At 51.0% G+C, this 17,405-nt stretch overlaps 1 protein-coding gene and 1 pseudogene across 3 annotated transcripts; one reads left to right on the plus strand and one right to left on the minus strand.

Annotated features, from left to right (window-relative positions):
* Nucleotides 1-17,405, minus strand: part of LOC112314054 (small ribosomal subunit protein eS8 pseudogene) — a 119,560-nt pseudogene that overhangs the window by 75,930 nt on the left and 26,225 nt on the right.
* Nucleotides 1,210-10,280, plus strand: PLEKHO1 (pleckstrin homology domain containing O1). 3 transcript variants are annotated; one of them, XM_045203821.3, is made up of 6 exons: nucleotides 1,210-1,296; nucleotides 2,375-2,521; nucleotides 7,099-7,239; nucleotides 7,907-8,011; nucleotides 8,374-8,475; nucleotides 9,456-10,280. In XM_045203821.3, exons 5-6 carry the CDS (start codon nucleotides 8,467-8,469, stop codon nucleotides 10,158-10,160), a joined length of 714 nt encoding a protein of 237 aa, XP_045059756.2. In that variant the 5' UTR covers nucleotides 1,210-1,296; nucleotides 2,375-2,521; nucleotides 7,099-7,239; nucleotides 7,907-8,011; nucleotides 8,374-8,466; the 3' UTR covers nucleotides 10,161-10,280. The 3 variants fall into 3 exon arrangements, with proteins under 3 accessions (XP_045059756.2, XP_024426062.2, XP_045059757.2); XM_024570294.4 differs by lacking the exon at nucleotides 1,210-1,296 and adding an exon at nucleotides 1,389-1,727; XM_045203822.2 differs by lacking the exon at nucleotides 1,210-1,296 and adding an exon at nucleotides 2,138-2,278.

The following is a 17,405-nucleotide window of genomic DNA, read 5'->3' on the forward strand; positions in this document are numbered from 1 at the left end:
ATTGGTCCAACATAGAGGAATTCATTTGTATGAAAATGAAAAGAGGTTAAGAGGAATATTATTGAATTGGGGGGCAAGGGGACCTTGGAAAAGAGAGAAGTCCCCTTCTCCATTTGACAGACACCAGAAAAAGCCAAGACCATGCCGCTCCTCAAACCACCAATTTGGCCACCTTTTCATCTTGAGATACCTCTGGGAAAAGGATTCTTCCTTTTCCCCTTGGCCCTCCGTGCCAGGGATTTTTATTCATTTTGTGGTTATTGCGTGCCTACTATATGCCAGGCAATGTGTTGGCTAGCTTTTTATTATTTAATAATTAGCCTTCGTGTGCCTTACATTTCAAAGGACTCTTACAGGCCATCTCATACACAGCCCTGACTTTCCTTGTAGATGGAACTGGCGGTTCACCCCTCACCATTTAATATCTGAGGAACTGAGGCCTAAAGAAATGCAGTGACTTGCCCACAAGCCACTGAGCAGCGATGAAACCAGTATCCAAACCTAGGTTTCCTGACTCCCCTCTTCCCATTAAATATGTGCTGGGAAAACAACGAAGTTGCTAAGGTGCTGGTCTGTAGGTTCTGAGGCAGGTTGATGAAGGAGGGATCCCCAGTCAGGGCCTCCTGGGGGCATTGAGCTCTTCACTCCAGTGGACTCCATGAGGTAGACGGGATGGGATTTTTCCACGTCTGTGCACCAGGGTGAGACACCCAAGCACAGTTAAAGCCGCTTGATATAATGATCACGCTTTGGCGACACAATCCTATTCCTGCCAGCACTTACAGTTTATGTCTGCAAATCGTTTAGCCATTCTGAGTCTCACTTTTCTCTCGGTGCAATGGAGCTCATTAACATCGTGCTCAGGGTTACTCTCCTGAATAACGGGCCCGAGTAAGGCCTGAAGCTTTGTAAACCGAAAGAAGGATGTACTAACATTAACCCTCTCCCACCGCGTGCCCCTAAACACGGATACCCTATGAAGTGTAAAACTTTTCCCCACTATCTGACCTGTCCAGGCCATTATCTCTATCACCTCGGGAGTGCGGATTCCAGACGCCAGTGCTGGGTGACGCGCCCGCCCAGCTCAGGCGCTTGTTTTTGTTTTGGATTGGGAGGCGCTCTGGATCTGGGTTATCCCCGGTCTTCCTATACCTCCCCATCTCTATTATCCACTCTGTCGGCCTCCGCCGCCCCCCACGCCAGGTCCGCGTGGTCTGTCTTTCCTGGCCCCACCTCTCGCGCTGGAGTCTGAGTCTGGGTCTCCGGCTGGGTTTGGGGCTGTCGTCTTCACCCTCCGTGAGTGAGAAACAAAGGAAGGCGGGGGGGGAGCGCACTAGCTCGGGCTCCGCGATTCGCCCTTTATTCTGAACTCGCAACGTCAGCGGCCCCTGGATGGAACCGCGGGGCGCGGGCCGGGCCTCCCACAGCGCGCGGGGCCCGGGGAGCGGCCGGGCCGGGCGGGCGCTCGGGGACCCGGACCGCGTGGGCGCCGGGATGGAGGGCGCCGAGGGGCGGGGAGCGGGCGTGCGCGTGTGTGCGAGCGCCGGGGAGGCCGGCCCTTAGTGTAACCGGAGCTACAAAGGAGGCGAGTCCGCCAGGGGGAGGGAGGGTGGAGCGGCGGCGGCGCCGGGGGCATCTCCGCCGCCCTCCCCGGGAAGGAGCCCCTGGCCGTGGCCCCCGCGCCCGCACCCCCTGGAATGATGAAGAAGAACAATTCCACCAAAAGGGTGAGTGCGCCCCCCGGCCCCGCGCCCGACTTTGTGCTCCAGGGACCCCGGCCCGTCGGGGTTTGGAGCCGCCTTGCGCTCTGCCGGGGGCCCCCGCCCGCACTCCCCAGCGGGTACCCCGGCCCCGGCGGCCGGGATGCGGTCGGGAGGGAGGGGGGGGTCGAGGCACCGCGGGGGGCGCTTTTGTTTGTTTACTTGGGTGCGGGTGTCACTTGGCGTAGTTTCCGCCCGACCCCCGCCTCGGGTCCCCAGGGCGACCGGCTGCGGCGTGCATTGCGCTTTGCAGCGGTGAGGAGACAATGAGAAATAAAACAAAACGCCGTTAATCCGACGCTGCGTGGACAGACTGGGGGCGGGGGCGGGGCCGGCGGCGAACCGAGGGCCACCTCGGCTCAGGCCCCTTCCTCCCGCAGTTGCAGTTGTTTATTTGGGAGGAGGGGGAGGACAGCGACGGGGGGAGCCCCTCCGAGTGAGAGCCTCCTAGGAAGTGGGGAGCGGGCGTCGCGCTCCGCGACTCCAGCCTGCGGAGGGGCGGTCCCTGAAAAGAAGGGGTGAGGGCGACGGAGGAGGGTCTCGGGGCTCCGAGTGGAGAGAAGGGAAGAGCTCTGATCACCTAACGGCCTGGTCTTCTCTTGCCCCCGGGGCAGGGGCCTCAGGATGGCAATCATCAGTCTGCGCTGCCGGAGAAGGTCGGCTGGGTCCGGAAATTCTGCGGGAAAGGGATTTTCAGGGAGATTTGGAAAAACCGCTATGTGGTGCTGAAAGGGGACCAGCTCTACATCTCTGAGAAGGAGGTAGGTGCCCTTTACCTGAGACTCTCCCTGTTTTCTCATATTTCCCCACTTTGTCGCTCTGCAGGGGCCTTGTCTGCCTCTAGTGTCCCTCTTACCTCACCCCCCATTTTGTTCCAAAAGCAAGTTGGTCTCTACCACCATCCTGTATCTGCTGGGAAAGGTCACCCTCTGGTGAGAAGACTCGAGTTAGAATTAGAAGTTGTGTGTGCATCTTATTTCATAATTTTTCTTTGCAAATAAATATCTTGACCGCGATGATACCCCAAGATTTCCCAGAAGTTCTGTGTCTCCTGCTGCCCCCTACCCTATCTTGGCCTGTAGCTGAAGTGGGATTTTTTTTTTTCTTTGCTTCTGCTACTGAAACACTCTGTGAACAGTAGCTTTTTCAACACCCCTTCCTGTGCCCCCGTCCCGGCTGCCCCCTCTTTCCTGTCTCTAGCAGGGGCAGGCAGGTCACAGCAGCAGCACCACTGCCTGGAATCACAGAAAACACACACACAGCCCAAGTTCAGTCTCATATGACCTCAGGTAGTGTGAGTGCGTGGCAGACCGTTACTTCTCTTGAAGCCAATGAACCATACCTCTGTTTCCTGCCCACCCCCAATTCCACTGAAAAAAAAAGCAAGGAACCCATTTTTCACCCCCTTCCTGCTCTCACATTTGTATCAGAAGGGAGAAAACCGGAGGTACGAACCCCCATGTGTGTCTGTGCCTACAGTTAAAATGAAAACCACAGTCTCGTTGGGTCAGAACCTGAGCCCGGACCATTGAATCCAGACTCCTCTCCCTTTTCTCTCTAATTCTGGGAATCAATAATATGAAGTAATACGAAGAAACTGAAATTGCCCTTCCATAGTTAGAAGTCACTCCAGTCCCTGCCTCTGCAGCTGTGTCAGCATAGCCTAGGACACTGTCCTGTGTTCCCTGGAAGGGTGGCCCTTCCTCCCCAGCGCCCCACCCCCCATTCTGTGTTCCCTCACCAGGGGCCCACTGGGAAGTCCTCCCTGAGTTCTAACCTCTTCTGCTTTCTACAGTTGACTATATTTAGGTAAATAAACCCTTTTATGGTATTGAAACAGATCCACACAGCGTCCTAGAGAAAGTCTTCATGGGAATAGAACATCTACTGAGACAACTAGGGAAGAACTGAGTAGTGGGCCGAGGCCTAAGGGATCCCTCTTCGGGGTGTCTAAACCCCGGTGTTTACAGTAAGCTGAGAACTTGGTGGTGGAGTGAGTGAGAGAAGACTTTGACAGGATGATTTATTTTATTTACTTTATTTTTTTAATCCTCACCCGAGGTCATTTTTTTCATTGCTTTTAGAGAGAGAAGAAGAGAGAGAGAGAAACATTGATGGGTCGCCTCCCATACACGCCCCATCAGGGGCTCAAACCCCAACCTAGGCATGTGCTCTGAGCAGAAACTGAACCCAAAACCTTTCGGTGGTGTGCTGAACCCACTCCAACCAACTGAGCCTCGTGGCCAGGGCAGGGTGATTTATTTTTAAGGGTTAACTCCACCCAACGCCAATCCTACAGAAAGTATTTCCACAATGTGCTTGCTGCCTTTCTAGTTTAAAAGAAAAAAACAAAGGAAGTGTCAAAGTATATCTCCTGTCTCCCGTAACTTCATAATGGCAGGAAACTCCAGTGAGCCATCAGGGAGAACTTCCCACACGTCAAAGAGGAAACCTGAGAGCAGTGAGAGGGTAGAAGGAGCAGGACATTTGCCTTGTTTGTATTTGTCCAAAAAATAAAGTGTGGGGGTGAAAGAGCAAGGTCGACCTTGTTTGTGGAGGAAGGGGCACAGAGACGGGGGAGAGTGGAAGACCGCAGCCTGGGGTGCGCTGCGTCCTGTGTGTCAGGAGCACCTGACTAGTCATGGGGCCCAGTGTGCCCTGCTGAGAAGGGCCCCGGAAAAGGGGGAACAAGCCTGTTGACGCTACTCTGGAGCCAGTTTCCATGCTACAGCGGTCTTGCCTTAAAACTGAAACTGGCAGAGGACTCCAGGCTTTATTCTGCCCACTTCCCAAAAGCTTCAGAGCCCATAGATTCAAGATTTTAAAAAAAGAAATGCAAAGTGTAATGTCTGTAATTGACATGTTAATCTAAGAAAACTCCTCATCCCTCCCCTAGAATTTGCAACAGTCATTTTTGTTAATTCCCCTCATAAAGGCAGGGTCCCCCACAACTGTCTCCATCAAAGAAATCCTTCTGTATTTATTAATAAGTTTTTCCTCATTTTCAGTCAAAGCCTGCTTTGTGGTCACAGGGCTGCTACACAGGAGCAGAAACTAGACCTTATAGGAAGACCTCAGGGTGGAGGAAATGGGGTTCGGGGAGCCTTTTTTGGCAAGCATATGGGAAAAATCCCTATGGGCCAAGGACAAAAAATCAGGGGAAAGGAAGGATTGAGTTTGGAAGATGGGTAATTATCAATGAGACTTGGGGAATTCAGTGGGGAAGAAACAACAGAGTGGAAAACAAGGGCCTTGAAGCTGTAGGTCTTTCCGGGGACTGGAATACACTCGTCCACTGACTGAGCTATCTCCCACCCCCACGCTACCAAACGCCAACCCTGTCAGCGTCTCCTGCCTTCCAGAGCTCCTTATCAGCTGTGTCCCAGCCAGATGCCCCCTCCCTTCCTTCGCTTCTCCCTTCCCTTCCCTTCCCCTAAGGAAAAGAAAACAAGTAACTCTCTTCCCTTGGCTACAAATACACCCAGCACTTTCCTCTCCAAGATGTCTGGCCTCTTCTGATAGTCTCAACTCTGAGGAAGGAGGGGGAGAAGAGGAGTGAGGCCTCATCCTACATCCTTGCCCACGTTTCTGGGAATTGTTCTGGGATCCTCCTTGCCAGCATCTTGTTCACTTCTACCCATAATCCTTCAAGGCGTCTGGTCCCTTTGCAGCCCAAAGCCCAGAAGCTGTAGAAAAGGGAGAGCCCTGGAGGAGCCCCACCCTGCAGAAACAGAGTGGATGTAGTAGCAGCCATTCATCTGAATGGGGCTGTGCGGTTGGCTGTAGTCACCTGTGTCAGCCCCCGGGTCCAGCAGCAAGTTGGGCAGATACAAGACCAGAGATGGGCTGGGGGATAGAAGAAGGAACCATTTCCCTGCTTCAAGGCTGTTGAGGACCAGGAGAGTACATGAAGTCACCTCCACATACACTGTCCTGTTTCAGATTTGACAAGTGCAGACTGGAGACTCTTGTGAAATAATTCCAGTCAGGGAGAGTGGATGTCTTCCAAGAAAGAGATGCAGCTACTTTTACCTGTTTGTTTAGTTTTAACAAGACACATGCTGGTCTCTCTTCCTAGGAAAACGGAACCAGCTCATTGCCAGGGTCTTCCAACCCCGGGCTCAAGTGGCAGAGGGTGAATGGGTTTTCTAATCACAGGCTACTTCTTCTGGGCCAGTGATTTAGTCTCCTCTCCTCCCACAAACCCAAACAATCCGTAATCCGTAAGCCACAGCTTCTGAGACAAGAATCGTGGGGATCACTTTAGGGAAAAGGAGAAAAAACTCTCAGAGGTTTAAAATGGACCTGGGAAGAAATGCTAATGGAATTTGCTTTGTGGCACTCAGAAAATGCTGGTTGGGGTTGGAGGATGTAGATAGAATTGTAGTCTCAGGTCAGACAATTCAGCAAGAGAGTTAAGACTCAAGTGGTGGGTAAACCTGCTGAGGGTAGAACCAGGGTGCAAGACAGATACTGCAAGCAGGAAAGGCTCAGTTTAGACACCAGAGAGGACTTCCTGGGGATTTAACCTCTCAAACTGGAATCATGGAGAGTGGTGGCAGAAGACTTTTTCCCCCAGGTCTGAAATTTAGTCCTCCAGGGAGACTGTAAGTGCGTCTTTGCTTAGAGAGAGGTGGCTCATTGAAACGGCTTTTCAAGCCTGGAAGAGTGAGGCCGGGTTGTCACAGTAACTTGCGGGAGAGGGTGGGGTGGGAAGCACAGGTGTATTTTTCAGTTTGTCTGAACAAACTGAACCCAGGGGGCTGCTGTTCCTATGGTGCTGAAACTTCTGAAATGCAGGAGGTAGATGACTCTTTATAGTAGTACATATTTGGGGAGAGAGCCTTGTAGGTAGGGTAAGAAAGCAACGATGGAACAACAGAAACGTAAAAGGGGAGCGGGCAGGGGCGGCCCTTCATGGCCTGCAGACATCCCCTGCCTTCATCTCCTCCCTCTGGACAGTCCAGGGCCATCCTGGGCTTGCCTACTTCAGGATGATAGGATTCACCTGTTCGCTGTGTAAGCCTGGCCTTTGAAAGGACAAAGTGGAAGTCATGGTGAAGAGCAACTCTGGAAGCGGCAGCTTGGCTAAGAACAGTGGGAATGAGGAGTTTGAAGGGAAACCCACCTGACGAGTCAGGACTGGGGTGGGGGCTGCCCCAGGGCTGGCCCCCGCTGTCCGGCCTTTGTGGGCCTTGGGTCGGATAGCCCTTTCCTACCCTGTTGCCCCTCCCTCACTGCAGGCTTCTGCTGGTTCCCAGACTGGTCTAAACTAACCACTTGGGGGGAGGGACTAAGTAATTTTTTCCTCATCTCCTTACCTCCAACTGTCCCCTAGGTGAAAGATGAGAAAAATATTCAGGAGGTGTTTGACTTGAGTGACTATGAGAAGTGTGAAGAGCTCCGGAAATCCAAGAGCAGGAGCAAGAAAAATCATAGCAAGTTCACCCTTGCCCACTCCAAACAGCCCGGCAACACGGTACATGTCTCCTGCCACCTTTGCCATGGGAACACCACCGACCAGGTTGGGTACGGAGGGACGGGAGAACACCTTCCTCCTCCAGGTTCTTCCCCTCAGCCTTCTTGGCCGAGAGGCCCTGAACTATTACTCTCCTGCCAGCTTTTATTATTTAACCTGAGAATATTATGGCCATTTCTTTCCCTCCAGGCAAGCCAGCCTTCAAACAAAGGTCATATTCTGCCTTTCATGCACATAGACAGCTGGCGCACGCACACATCTCTTGGGAGAAAAATCACTTTCCCCTGAACCCTGATAGGTGGTTGAGTTTCTGAATCTAATTTCTGTTGGCTGAGGGAAGCCATTCCTATCACATTCTATTTTTTCAAACATTTAAAATTTTTTATTTTAGTACTGTTCTTTCCCAAACCACCTGTGATTACTTCCAGTGCTGCGTTAATATCCAACGCCCTTCCTAGCTCAGGTTTGGTTACACAACCCCCAAGCTGTGGCATTTTGCAGGAATAAAGTCTGGTTTCCTTAAGTTATGGATAACTCCGGAAGCAGAATCTCTCTCCTTCCAGGAGCTGGGTCTGAAGGAATGAGATTATAATTTCTTATTTCTTCACTGTCAAGGTGAGACACCAACTCTAAAACCCTGGCTGAAACAAGAATCTTCCCCTCACAGGCACCCAATCTGGTCTTCCTGGCAGTGAGTCCAGAAGAGAAGGAGTCATGGATCAGTGCCCTCAACTCTGCTATCACCCGGGCCAAGAACCGCATCTTGGATGAGGTCAGGGCTCATCGTGGGGAGAGGGACACGGGGGCAGAAGGATCTGCTCCGACTCACTAAAGAGTGCAGCCCTGTTTACTCACTGCCTCACCAGCTCCCTTTGGGAAACCTTTTTCTCCTTCCACCCTCTAGGTCTTCTCTGCTAATTCCTCTTTCCCCACTCTTCAGTGCCTGGGCCAGCCTTGGGTTAGCCTGAGGAGCACCTTAATGTGCAGTAAAACCCTTGCCCTTGGATTTGCTCAGAAGCAGTTCACAGGAAGGTTGATTTCCAAGTCCAGGCTTGTTTAGGCCTCAGGGGATGCTGGGTTGGGACAGAGCTCTTCTCTGAAGAGCAGTCACAGACTCACAGTGTCTCTCTTCAGGTCACCGTTGAAGAGGACAGCTATCTCGCCCACCCCACTCGAGACAGGGCAAAAATCCAGCACTCCCGCCGCCCCCCAACTCGGGGACACCTAATGGCCGTGGTATGTGAGACTGCAAGAAAGTAAAAATCGCTGAAGGGCTATCCATACCAGTCATCTCAGACAGGACTCTCAGAGAGCCCCACAGAGGCATTTGTGGTACCGAGTTCAAAGGCTGGGAAGTTCCGCTGCCCCAGCCCCTGCCTGATCCCTCCATTTGAAAGTATTTATTCAGCACCTGCTATGAATTTAAAAGTCCTTGTCCTCAGTAAAGTCATCATCCTTTGGGGAAAATGAGGTATACCCACATGGAAAGTGACAAAGGCACTGTAAGCTATGGTCTAGTAGCCAGCTGTCCCGATACATAACAGCCAGGGAGGAAGGATGACGGTGAAGCCCATAACATACAAAGTGATGGTTTCTCTCTACGTCTCTAAGAAGAGAGGCAGTCAGGTAGAAAGAAGGTAGGCTCTGGAATCAGAGAGACCCGGGTAGGAACCTAGCTTTGCAGTTTACTCTCTTGATTCCCGGAAGCTGCGAGTCCCCACCTGTAAAGTGGGGCGGTAACTGTGTGTGCCATGAAGGACTCCTGTGAGCGATGGCTGAAACAACATACATGTCCATACAGCTGAATACCCTCATCACTTCTTTCAATCTGAGTATTCTGGAAACAAGAGAACAAGTTTGGTTAGAAGGCGAAGGGTTCTGAATTTCCAGCAGCAGAGGGGGTTGAGGAGTGTGGCTCAGAAGGTGCAGCCAGAAAAGGATGTGCTGTGTGGGACACCCCGTGGGTGTTGGACCCGGTGTGATGCTTAGAGGCCACCATGGGAGGAAGATGAACAACACTTTTTAGGAAGCTCTTAGTAAAATGGAGAACATGGGGAAACAAGCAGGAGAAATTAATTTTAATCACAAAAAAATAAGTAAGTTCAAATCACTACCGAAGGAATAAGAAATAGCAGAATCAAAGGGCTCAGCTGGGAGGGAGGGCTTAATGCCCACCGACAAGTTACCCCCTTCCTTCTTGCCCTCTCCCTCTCCAGGCTTCGACCTCTACCTCGGATGGGATGCTGACCTTGGACCTGATCCAGGAGGAAGACTCTTCCCCTGAGGAACCAACCTCCTGTGCCGAGAGCTTTCGGGTCGACCTGGACAAGTCGGTGGCCCAGCTTGCGAGCAGCCGGCGGAGGGCAGACTCAGACCGCATCCAGCCCTCCTCAGATCGGGCGAGCAGCCTTCCCCGACCTTGGGAAAGGCCAGATAAGGGGGCCACCTACACCCCCCAGGCACCCAAGAAGTTGACCCCCACGGAGAAAGGCCGCTGTGCCTCCTTGGAGGAGATCCTGTCTCAGCGGGACATTGCCCCAGCCTGTGCCCTCTCCCTGCGGGCTGAGGACCCCCCAACCCTCATCCCACCCCACCCGGGGCAGCTGTCCCGGATCCAGGACCTGGTGGCAAAGAAACTGGAGAAGACTCAGGAGCTGCTGGCAGAGGTTCAGGGACTGGGAGATGGGAAGCGAAAGGCCAAGGACCCCCCTCGGTCTCCATCCGATTCTGAGTCAGAGCAGCTGCTGCAGGAGACAGAGCGGCTGCTGGGAGAGGCGTCATCGAATTGGAGCCAGGCGAAGAGGGTGCTGCAGGAAGTCAGGGAGCTGAGGGACCTGTACAGACAGATGGACCTGCAGACCCCCGACTCCCACCTCAGACAGACTGGTCAGCACAGTCAGTACCGGAAGAGCCTCATGTGAAGGAGGGGGTCAGGGTCTGGAACTCAGGAGGGCAGAGGCCCGGACACCTATCTCCAAGTGTTGCAGGATAAAGCTTTTTTATTTACCTCAGTCAAAAAAAGAAAACAGAACACACTCAAACTCGTGGCTCTTGCTGATGCCCAGCCCTCCTGCAAACCCTTCTCTCCCGACCCCCTTTCCTTCCTCACCCCCTCGGTCGCTCTGAATCCCGACTGGGTTTGAGGGGGAGGTGACCCTATGGCAGTGTTCACGGCTTTGCCTAGATGAAGAGAGAAAGGGTAGTAAAGGCACAGTCTGCCCATTTTCTGCACGCCACCTTGAGACATAGTGGGGAATGTACTCCTGCTCCTGAGGGCATGTAAAGGCTTTTAAGTTGGGGGGAGGGGCTGGTTCTCATATCCAGTTCCAGGTTTTCAACCTGAGGGTGGAAGTGTAGCTGCCCGGCTCTAGCTACAGGGATGTGGAAGCCAGTGCCTCCTCTCCATGCACACAGAAGTGAAATCAGCGGCGGGCCTGAGAGGGTTTGGGGAATTAAAATCTTCCCTGCTGTACACACCTCCCCCCCATATAGGCTCTGACTGAGACCCACCTGTCCACCTTCATCTCCCGCAACCCTTCCCAGTACTGAGTCAGAAACGATGCTCAGTGGGTGGAATTGGACTGGTCATTTGGCTAAGGGGGTCCTGGCTCAGTGGAACTAGGGAGAGCTGACCCCAATCAAAGAACCAAACTGAGAATGAAACTGATTTGTGTTGCAAGCTAGGTTGGATGAAGGGGAAAACCGAACATGTGCCCAGGTTCCTCTTTTGGCCAAGCTAGGTTTCCTGTAGCCTCCCCCTCCTTCCTTAAATGAACACTAATCAAACCCCGACTTGAGAAAAACATCTCAACTCAGGCTCCCTTACACTCTTGTCTACAGTAGATCTTCCACAGCTCATTTTGTCTGCTGCTCAGAAGTTTCTGAGACCAGCTTTAGTAACAGAAGAGTTAAGGTCCAGGGAAGAGTTTTGAAGGCAAAATACGAATGATTTGGGGGAAGAAGGGGACAGAGCCCCATGAACTAAGTAAATGAAGGGTTAAAACCACTTTGAAGAGCCCCCTTGCTGGCTTCCTGATCTGCTTCCCTAGATCCCCAAGACCTAGAGTGTCACTAGAGTGAGAGGGAAGAAGGGGGAGACAATGGGGCCATTGCTGCTAGGTCCTGGCTGTGAGGCTGCCCTAGTGTAGCATTCAGGAAGACAGGGTAGGAGGCAAGGAAGGTAAATCCTTTGGATGAAACACAGACCCTTCAATTCCTAGTCTGCTCTGGTATAATTACTTCCACAATCTATGTAAGCAAGCAGAGGGGTCTCTCCAAGTTAAACCACCTCTAGAGAAGAGATTGCTGTTCTTTTAGGTCCCCACCACTAACAGCCATTAAGACTTCCCTAGACCTGCTCTGTAGTTACCTAAACTAGTCTCTGCCCTAAGGAACACACTCCTACGGAGTGCCCCAGAGTGTCACCTCTGAGACATCCCTAGAGGCTCCTGGGGTAGCGGGTGAGGGAATCTGGGACTCCAGACTTTGTCCTCCAAGCAGACAGCAGTCTCCTAAACTCTAGGCACAGTCAGCAGACCATTGTCACAAATACTGAAGGCCTAGGTTAAAATGCTTTCTTTTTATAAGTCTCCATCTTTGTACAAATGTCATCTTACCAGCATTGTTCCTTTTTCCCTCCCTTGCCGCTCCCACATAGTGAAGGAAAAGACATAAGCCAGAATAGCATGTGTATCCCAACATGCCAATGGTCTGTGGCTCCCAGGGGAGCTAGAGGATGGAGGGAGACACCGGAAAGGAGAACGACAGGTGAGAGGAAGCAGAAAGAAAGATCGGGGGCCACCAAGAGCTGGGAACTGAACCCCTGGGGTCTTCAGGCACCAGCACCAGGCCACCAGGTGGCAAAATGAGCCCAGTTATGGATCCAGACACACCCGGGTCCAAATTCTGCCCTCAGTTACAAGGCCCCAGGCAGGGCACAAGGTTTCTGAGAGTCAGTTTTCTCTTCGGCCAAAATGGAGAGTTATTGTCAGACAGATAAAGACAAAACTGTGGATGATGCCTGACAGCTGACGGTGGCCACCAGCACTCATCAAGGGGCAGCGTGGCTGCTGCAGCTGCGATTATCAGTCTGACTCAGCTGCCTGTGAACACCAACTCAGGTAGCGGGAGTGCGTGGGGTTAAATCACTGTCACTTTGTTCTAGTCCGCAAACCGACCCAGTCCATAGGCTGTGCCCATAATGTCCCCTTCTTCAAGGAGAGCGAGCGAGCGCCGGGGACTGTGCTAAAGGCTAGAGACAGACAGAGGGGATTGCATGACCTCCTGTCTGCAAGAATTTCAGAGCTTAGCACAAAGCCAGGCTTCCCACTAGACAAATAGCTGAAAGCATGCCCTGATGGTGGGTGCTGGCATGACTTCTGTTAACAAGAGTGAGCACAGGCACTCTGAATGGAAGATACTAATGCTGTTGCCAGCTCCGCCGCCCCCCACCCAGCAACCGGCACCTCTTTCCAAACTGCATGTCTGATTTCTTTGCCACAGTAGTTTCCTCCTAGTCACTGCGTTCTGGGGTAAATTGGTAGATTCCGGGGGGGGGGGGGGGGGTGCTTACTACACAGTTGCCAGTAGACATTTTTCGGGATGAATATTTATTCTCCTTTCCCTCCTCTCTCCCAACGACCTTGCTATAGTCTATTCTTACACAAATGAACTGGAAAAGAGGAAATCTTTTGGGAGGCCCTAGGGTGGGGAAATGAGGAAATCCAGGACAGAGTTCAAATGTGATGAGGGGCAGAGACAGGTAAAGAATTAAATGACATTTCATATTTCAGTGACATTTCCCTCAACTTCTCCTGCTCTTCCTCATTAAGTCGTTAAGGAGGGGGATGGGGGGACAAGTACAGGTCTGGGGAACATGCTTGGCCTTGCTCCATTAGGAAGACTGTCCAAGGCGTTGACGGAGAAAGCTGATGAGCTCCTTTGCATACTATTTCCTACTTCCACAGCAGAGCTATAGGTTGTGTAGGGTGAAAAGAAAAGGGGGGGGGGACCCACAAGTTTCTCTAACTCCTTCACCGGCCTTCAGGAGCCATGCTGTGCTAATCCCAGAGCTCTGACCCCAGGGAAATAGCTCTTGCCCTCTCTCCCAATCCCTCTGCCAACAGTATATTCTACCTCATTCTCCCCCAAAAGCCAGCCCCAAAGACCCTCTCGCCTTTCTAGACCTCACAGGCAAGCGGATTCTGCCCCATTCTGCACCCTCAGATCTTGGCTAGAGCCCCACTCCCTTTTCCCATCCCCTTCCCTAGCCTGGCTCATTTCTTTCTCTGCTTCCTTCCTACCTCCCAGTCTCCCAACAGCAGCAGCCAATCCCCAGCTCGCTCTAGAGCCACACCATATATGGAGAAGTTGGAAAGAAAGCCGAGTAAATACTGAAGGGAACAACACACACACATTTGAGTGCCTTTCTGCACCTGACCCTGTGTCTGTCGGAGTGTATGACACCAGTCCCACCATTCCCTGTCCCTGGCTCACCCCACCCACAGAATGGGGAACCTGTTTGCTATTTCCTGCCTGTGTTCATGCCCCTTGAGACCATCACTCCAAAGAGTTGCCTCTGACCTAGATTCGCTGCACTAATTACAAGCCCAACGAGATCTAACAAACACCCAACTTAGCACAGCTGAGACCCTCGAGGTCAATTAGTGCAACCCAGCTCAGTCAGAAAAGAAGAAATGGAGACAGAAACGCTTTTATGTGCCTCACCCCAACCCCCACCCAACCCTACCCTGGGCTTCCTTGGAAGCAGGTAGGGGAGAATGCAGAAATTAGTAGGACCACTTTAAAAATTCAACAAGTGTGGGAGAGCTGGGTTGAGCTTGGGGAGCAATTGGGGAATACAGATTCCCAACTCTTCCTGAGTTGTCAGGAGAGGAGAGGTTGGTGCAGCTACAAACACGAGGGACATAGGCAGTTTGCATTTTCATAAAGACTGGAACTCTCAATCTGCATCAGCCTCCAACTCCTAATCCCTCTTCCTCTTTGCTTCTTTCTTTGGACAAGTTGGGGTTATCTCCCCTGTCTTTCCTGCTGGCTTGGAATAGTTCTGAAATCACCTCTTTCTTTCAGAAATACTGGACTCAACCTCATTCTTGCTTTTCCTTCTTCTAGATATTAAAACCATGACAACAAACGGCCCCTTCCTCCCAAGAGACACAGAAAAATGTAAAATAGGGGTGATCAGACTTAGGTAACAAAGCATTGTCATCACTCTGGGGTGATGCTCAAATAATTGCCTTCTAGACGAAGAAAGAGAGGGCAGAGGTAGTAGCAATAGGAATCTGGTTGCTTTTGCAAAGTTTTCCTACCCAGCAGCAAATGCAACACAACAAAAAGAAGATGGAACAGGTCAATGTGCCTTGGTCCCCATTTTTCTGGGTTCCTCTCTTTAGGTGGCAAAACAAGGCAGTGGAATGGTTTCCTGTCCTATGTACTCTGCACAGGCCAAGTGTCCTAACCTCACCCCTAAGCTTATGGCTCTATGGAGATGGGAGGCGGAAGAAGAGGGCCCGTGGCATGCTCTCTGCCCCAGTGGAGAAGTGGACCTGGAGCCACTGCGAGAACAGACTGTTTCTCTTCCCCCAGCCCCCACCCAGCTCTGGCTGCCGAGGGCCACACTCTGCGAGCACCCTGGGCCATCCGCAGTCCAGACTTCTGCAGGAACCAGAAGAGGCCATCACAGAGCTAGAATCATTGATAGTGATCATCACCATCAATAGGGGCAATAGGGGCAAGGCAGTAATAACAGAAGCCAAGGGTCACATTATCTTAATGGCCAGCAAGGTTGAATGGCCAGCCAAGGGAGCTTGACCCACAGAAATTTGAGTTGGTTAATAGAACACAGTGTTCCTGGACAAAATAGATGGGCAGCCCATGACAGCATCGTTTACTACATAATCAAGGGATGCAAGACTGGATGAGCAGAGGCTGAACACTGTTGTCTCGATAAAAAATTATGATCCCTTGATGTGGATAAATTGGAATCCTACTGCACTATTGGTGGGAATGTAAAATGGTGCAGACACTTTGAAGCAATATGGCAGCTCGGGCTACATGACTTAGTTGGTTGGAACACCATCCAGTACATCAAAAAGGTTTCAGGTTTGTTCTCCGGTTAGGTTACCATAATACCTAGGTTGAGGATTTGACCCCCAGTCAGGGCACATGTGGGAGGCAACCAATTGCTATTTCTCTCTCGCATAGATGGTTTTCTCTCTCTCTGCCCCCTTCCTCTCTCTCTAAAATCAAAAACATACCCTCATGTGAGGATTTTTTTTTAATGGCAGCTCCTTATGGAAATAAATTACCAATGCCCCTACTGGTGTGGCTCAGTGGATTGAGCACCAGTCTGCAAACCAAAGGGTCGCCAGTTCGATTCCCAGTCCGGGCACATGCCTGGGTTGCGATCCAGGTCCCCAGCAGGGGGCATGAGAGAGACAACGACACATTGATGTTTCTCTCCCTCTTTTCCTCCCCTCTCCTCTCTCCAAAAATAAATAAAATCTTAAAAAAAATAAAATACAATTACCATATCATACAGCAATCCCACTCCTGGCATATTTCTAAAAGAAGTGAAAGCAGAATCTGGAAGAGATATTTGCACACCCGTGTTCACAGTATTATTCACAATGGACCAGAGGTGGAAGAACTCAAGTATCCAGTAAAGGATAAATATATAAACAAAATGCGGTACACACATACAATGAAATATTATTCAGCCTTAAAATGGAAGGAAATCCTAACATACACTACGACACGGGTGAACCCTGCTTGACATCATGCTAAGTGAAGCCAGTGACAAAAAGACAAACATTGTATGTGTCCACTTACATGAGGTATTTAAAGTAGTCAAATTCATACAAAGCTCTGGAGCTGGGTTGCACAGCACTGTGAATATACTTAACACTACTGAACTGTACACTTATAAGTAGTGATGGATGATAAATATTATGTTTTTTACCACAGTTAAAAATAAAATATTTTTTAAAAACATTTTGTAAAAACTCATGATCCTTTGCCCAGTTCCTAGACCTGAAATTGTTTTCGGACCTAAACCATATTGGATAAGAAAGTGGCTGAGTCCCCCGGAAGAAGGACCCTGCAACATCACAGCATGTATATACTGCAATAATTCACGAGTCCTTCTCCCAAAGGAACCTACAGCCATTTACTTGGGTGACTATAAACTAGGGGAAGGGGAATATCTGGTAGGACACAGTGTCTGAAATGATACTGATGTTCAGAGACCTGAAACGTCACTGTAGACACCCATCAGAGTGACGGGACATGAGCCAGGTCACAATGGAGTCCATCTTAAAGTGGATCCACTGGGTCCATGGCCCCACCTGGTGGCCACTGCCCCACTCCCTCGGTGTGTAACGGGGAAGGATATATTTTGCCGTTGAAAAAGGCCCCACATCCAGTCATTGGTTTATGTGCTGAGAGCTATCACAGTGGGGAAGGTCAAATCAACGAAGCCTGTGAAATTGCACCTCTCTCTCCACTCCCCTAACTCCCAGATAAGATGGTAAGTGCAAAAAACAATATCCCATTTTGGAGGGAAGATAGAAATCAGTGCTACCCTTAAGGATCTCAAGGATGCGGGGATAGTGGTCTCTATCATATGTGCGTGTAGCTCACCAGTGTGGTCCCTGCAGAAAACAGACAGATCCTGGAGAATGACTAGATTGCTGTCAGCTCCTCAATGAGATGTGATCTCATTGCTAGAACATATAAATAGTACATGCCATGTGGCCAATGAATTCTTCCGCATCCCAATCAGGAAAGAGGTGCAGAAACAGCATTCACGCGAACTGAACAACAACATTTAGTTTTGCTCCCAGCTCTGGTAACTCTCCCAGTCTATGTCCGATATATTCAGAACAGATTAGACCATCTGGACATCCCACAGATCATCACATGGGTACACTGCATCACTGATGTTAGGCTGATCGGGGAGCATGAGCAAGAGGTGCCTGGCCCCTGGACGCCTTGGTAAGACACATGCACTCAAGAGGGAGGAATATAAACTCTGAAGATTCAGGGAGCTGCCCCTTCAGTAACGCTTTTTGGGTCCAGTGAGTAGGCAGCGGTGTGCTAGGATATTCCCTCTGAAGAAAAGACAGATCACTGCATCTTGCATCCAC

Source organism: Desmodus rotundus, chromosome 12 (genome assembly GCF_022682495.2).
Source record: "Desmodus rotundus isolate HL8 chromosome 12, HLdesRot8A.1, whole genome shotgun sequence".
NCBI lineage: Eukaryota > Metazoa > Chordata > Mammalia > Chiroptera > Phyllostomidae > Desmodus > Desmodus rotundus.

Coding starts and splice junctions, on each gene's coding strand:
- PLEKHO1 (XM_024570294.4), top strand. CDS start 1,698: ATGATGAAGAAGAACAATTCCACCAAAAGG. Junction 2,522..7,098: donor TCTACATCTCTGAGAAGGAG/GTAGGTGCCCTT, acceptor ACTGTCCCCTAG/GTGAAAGATGAGAAAAATAT. Junction 8,012..8,373: donor AGAACCGCATCTTGGATGAG/GTCAGGGCTCAT, acceptor GTCTCTCTTCAG/GTCACCGTTGAAGAGGACAG.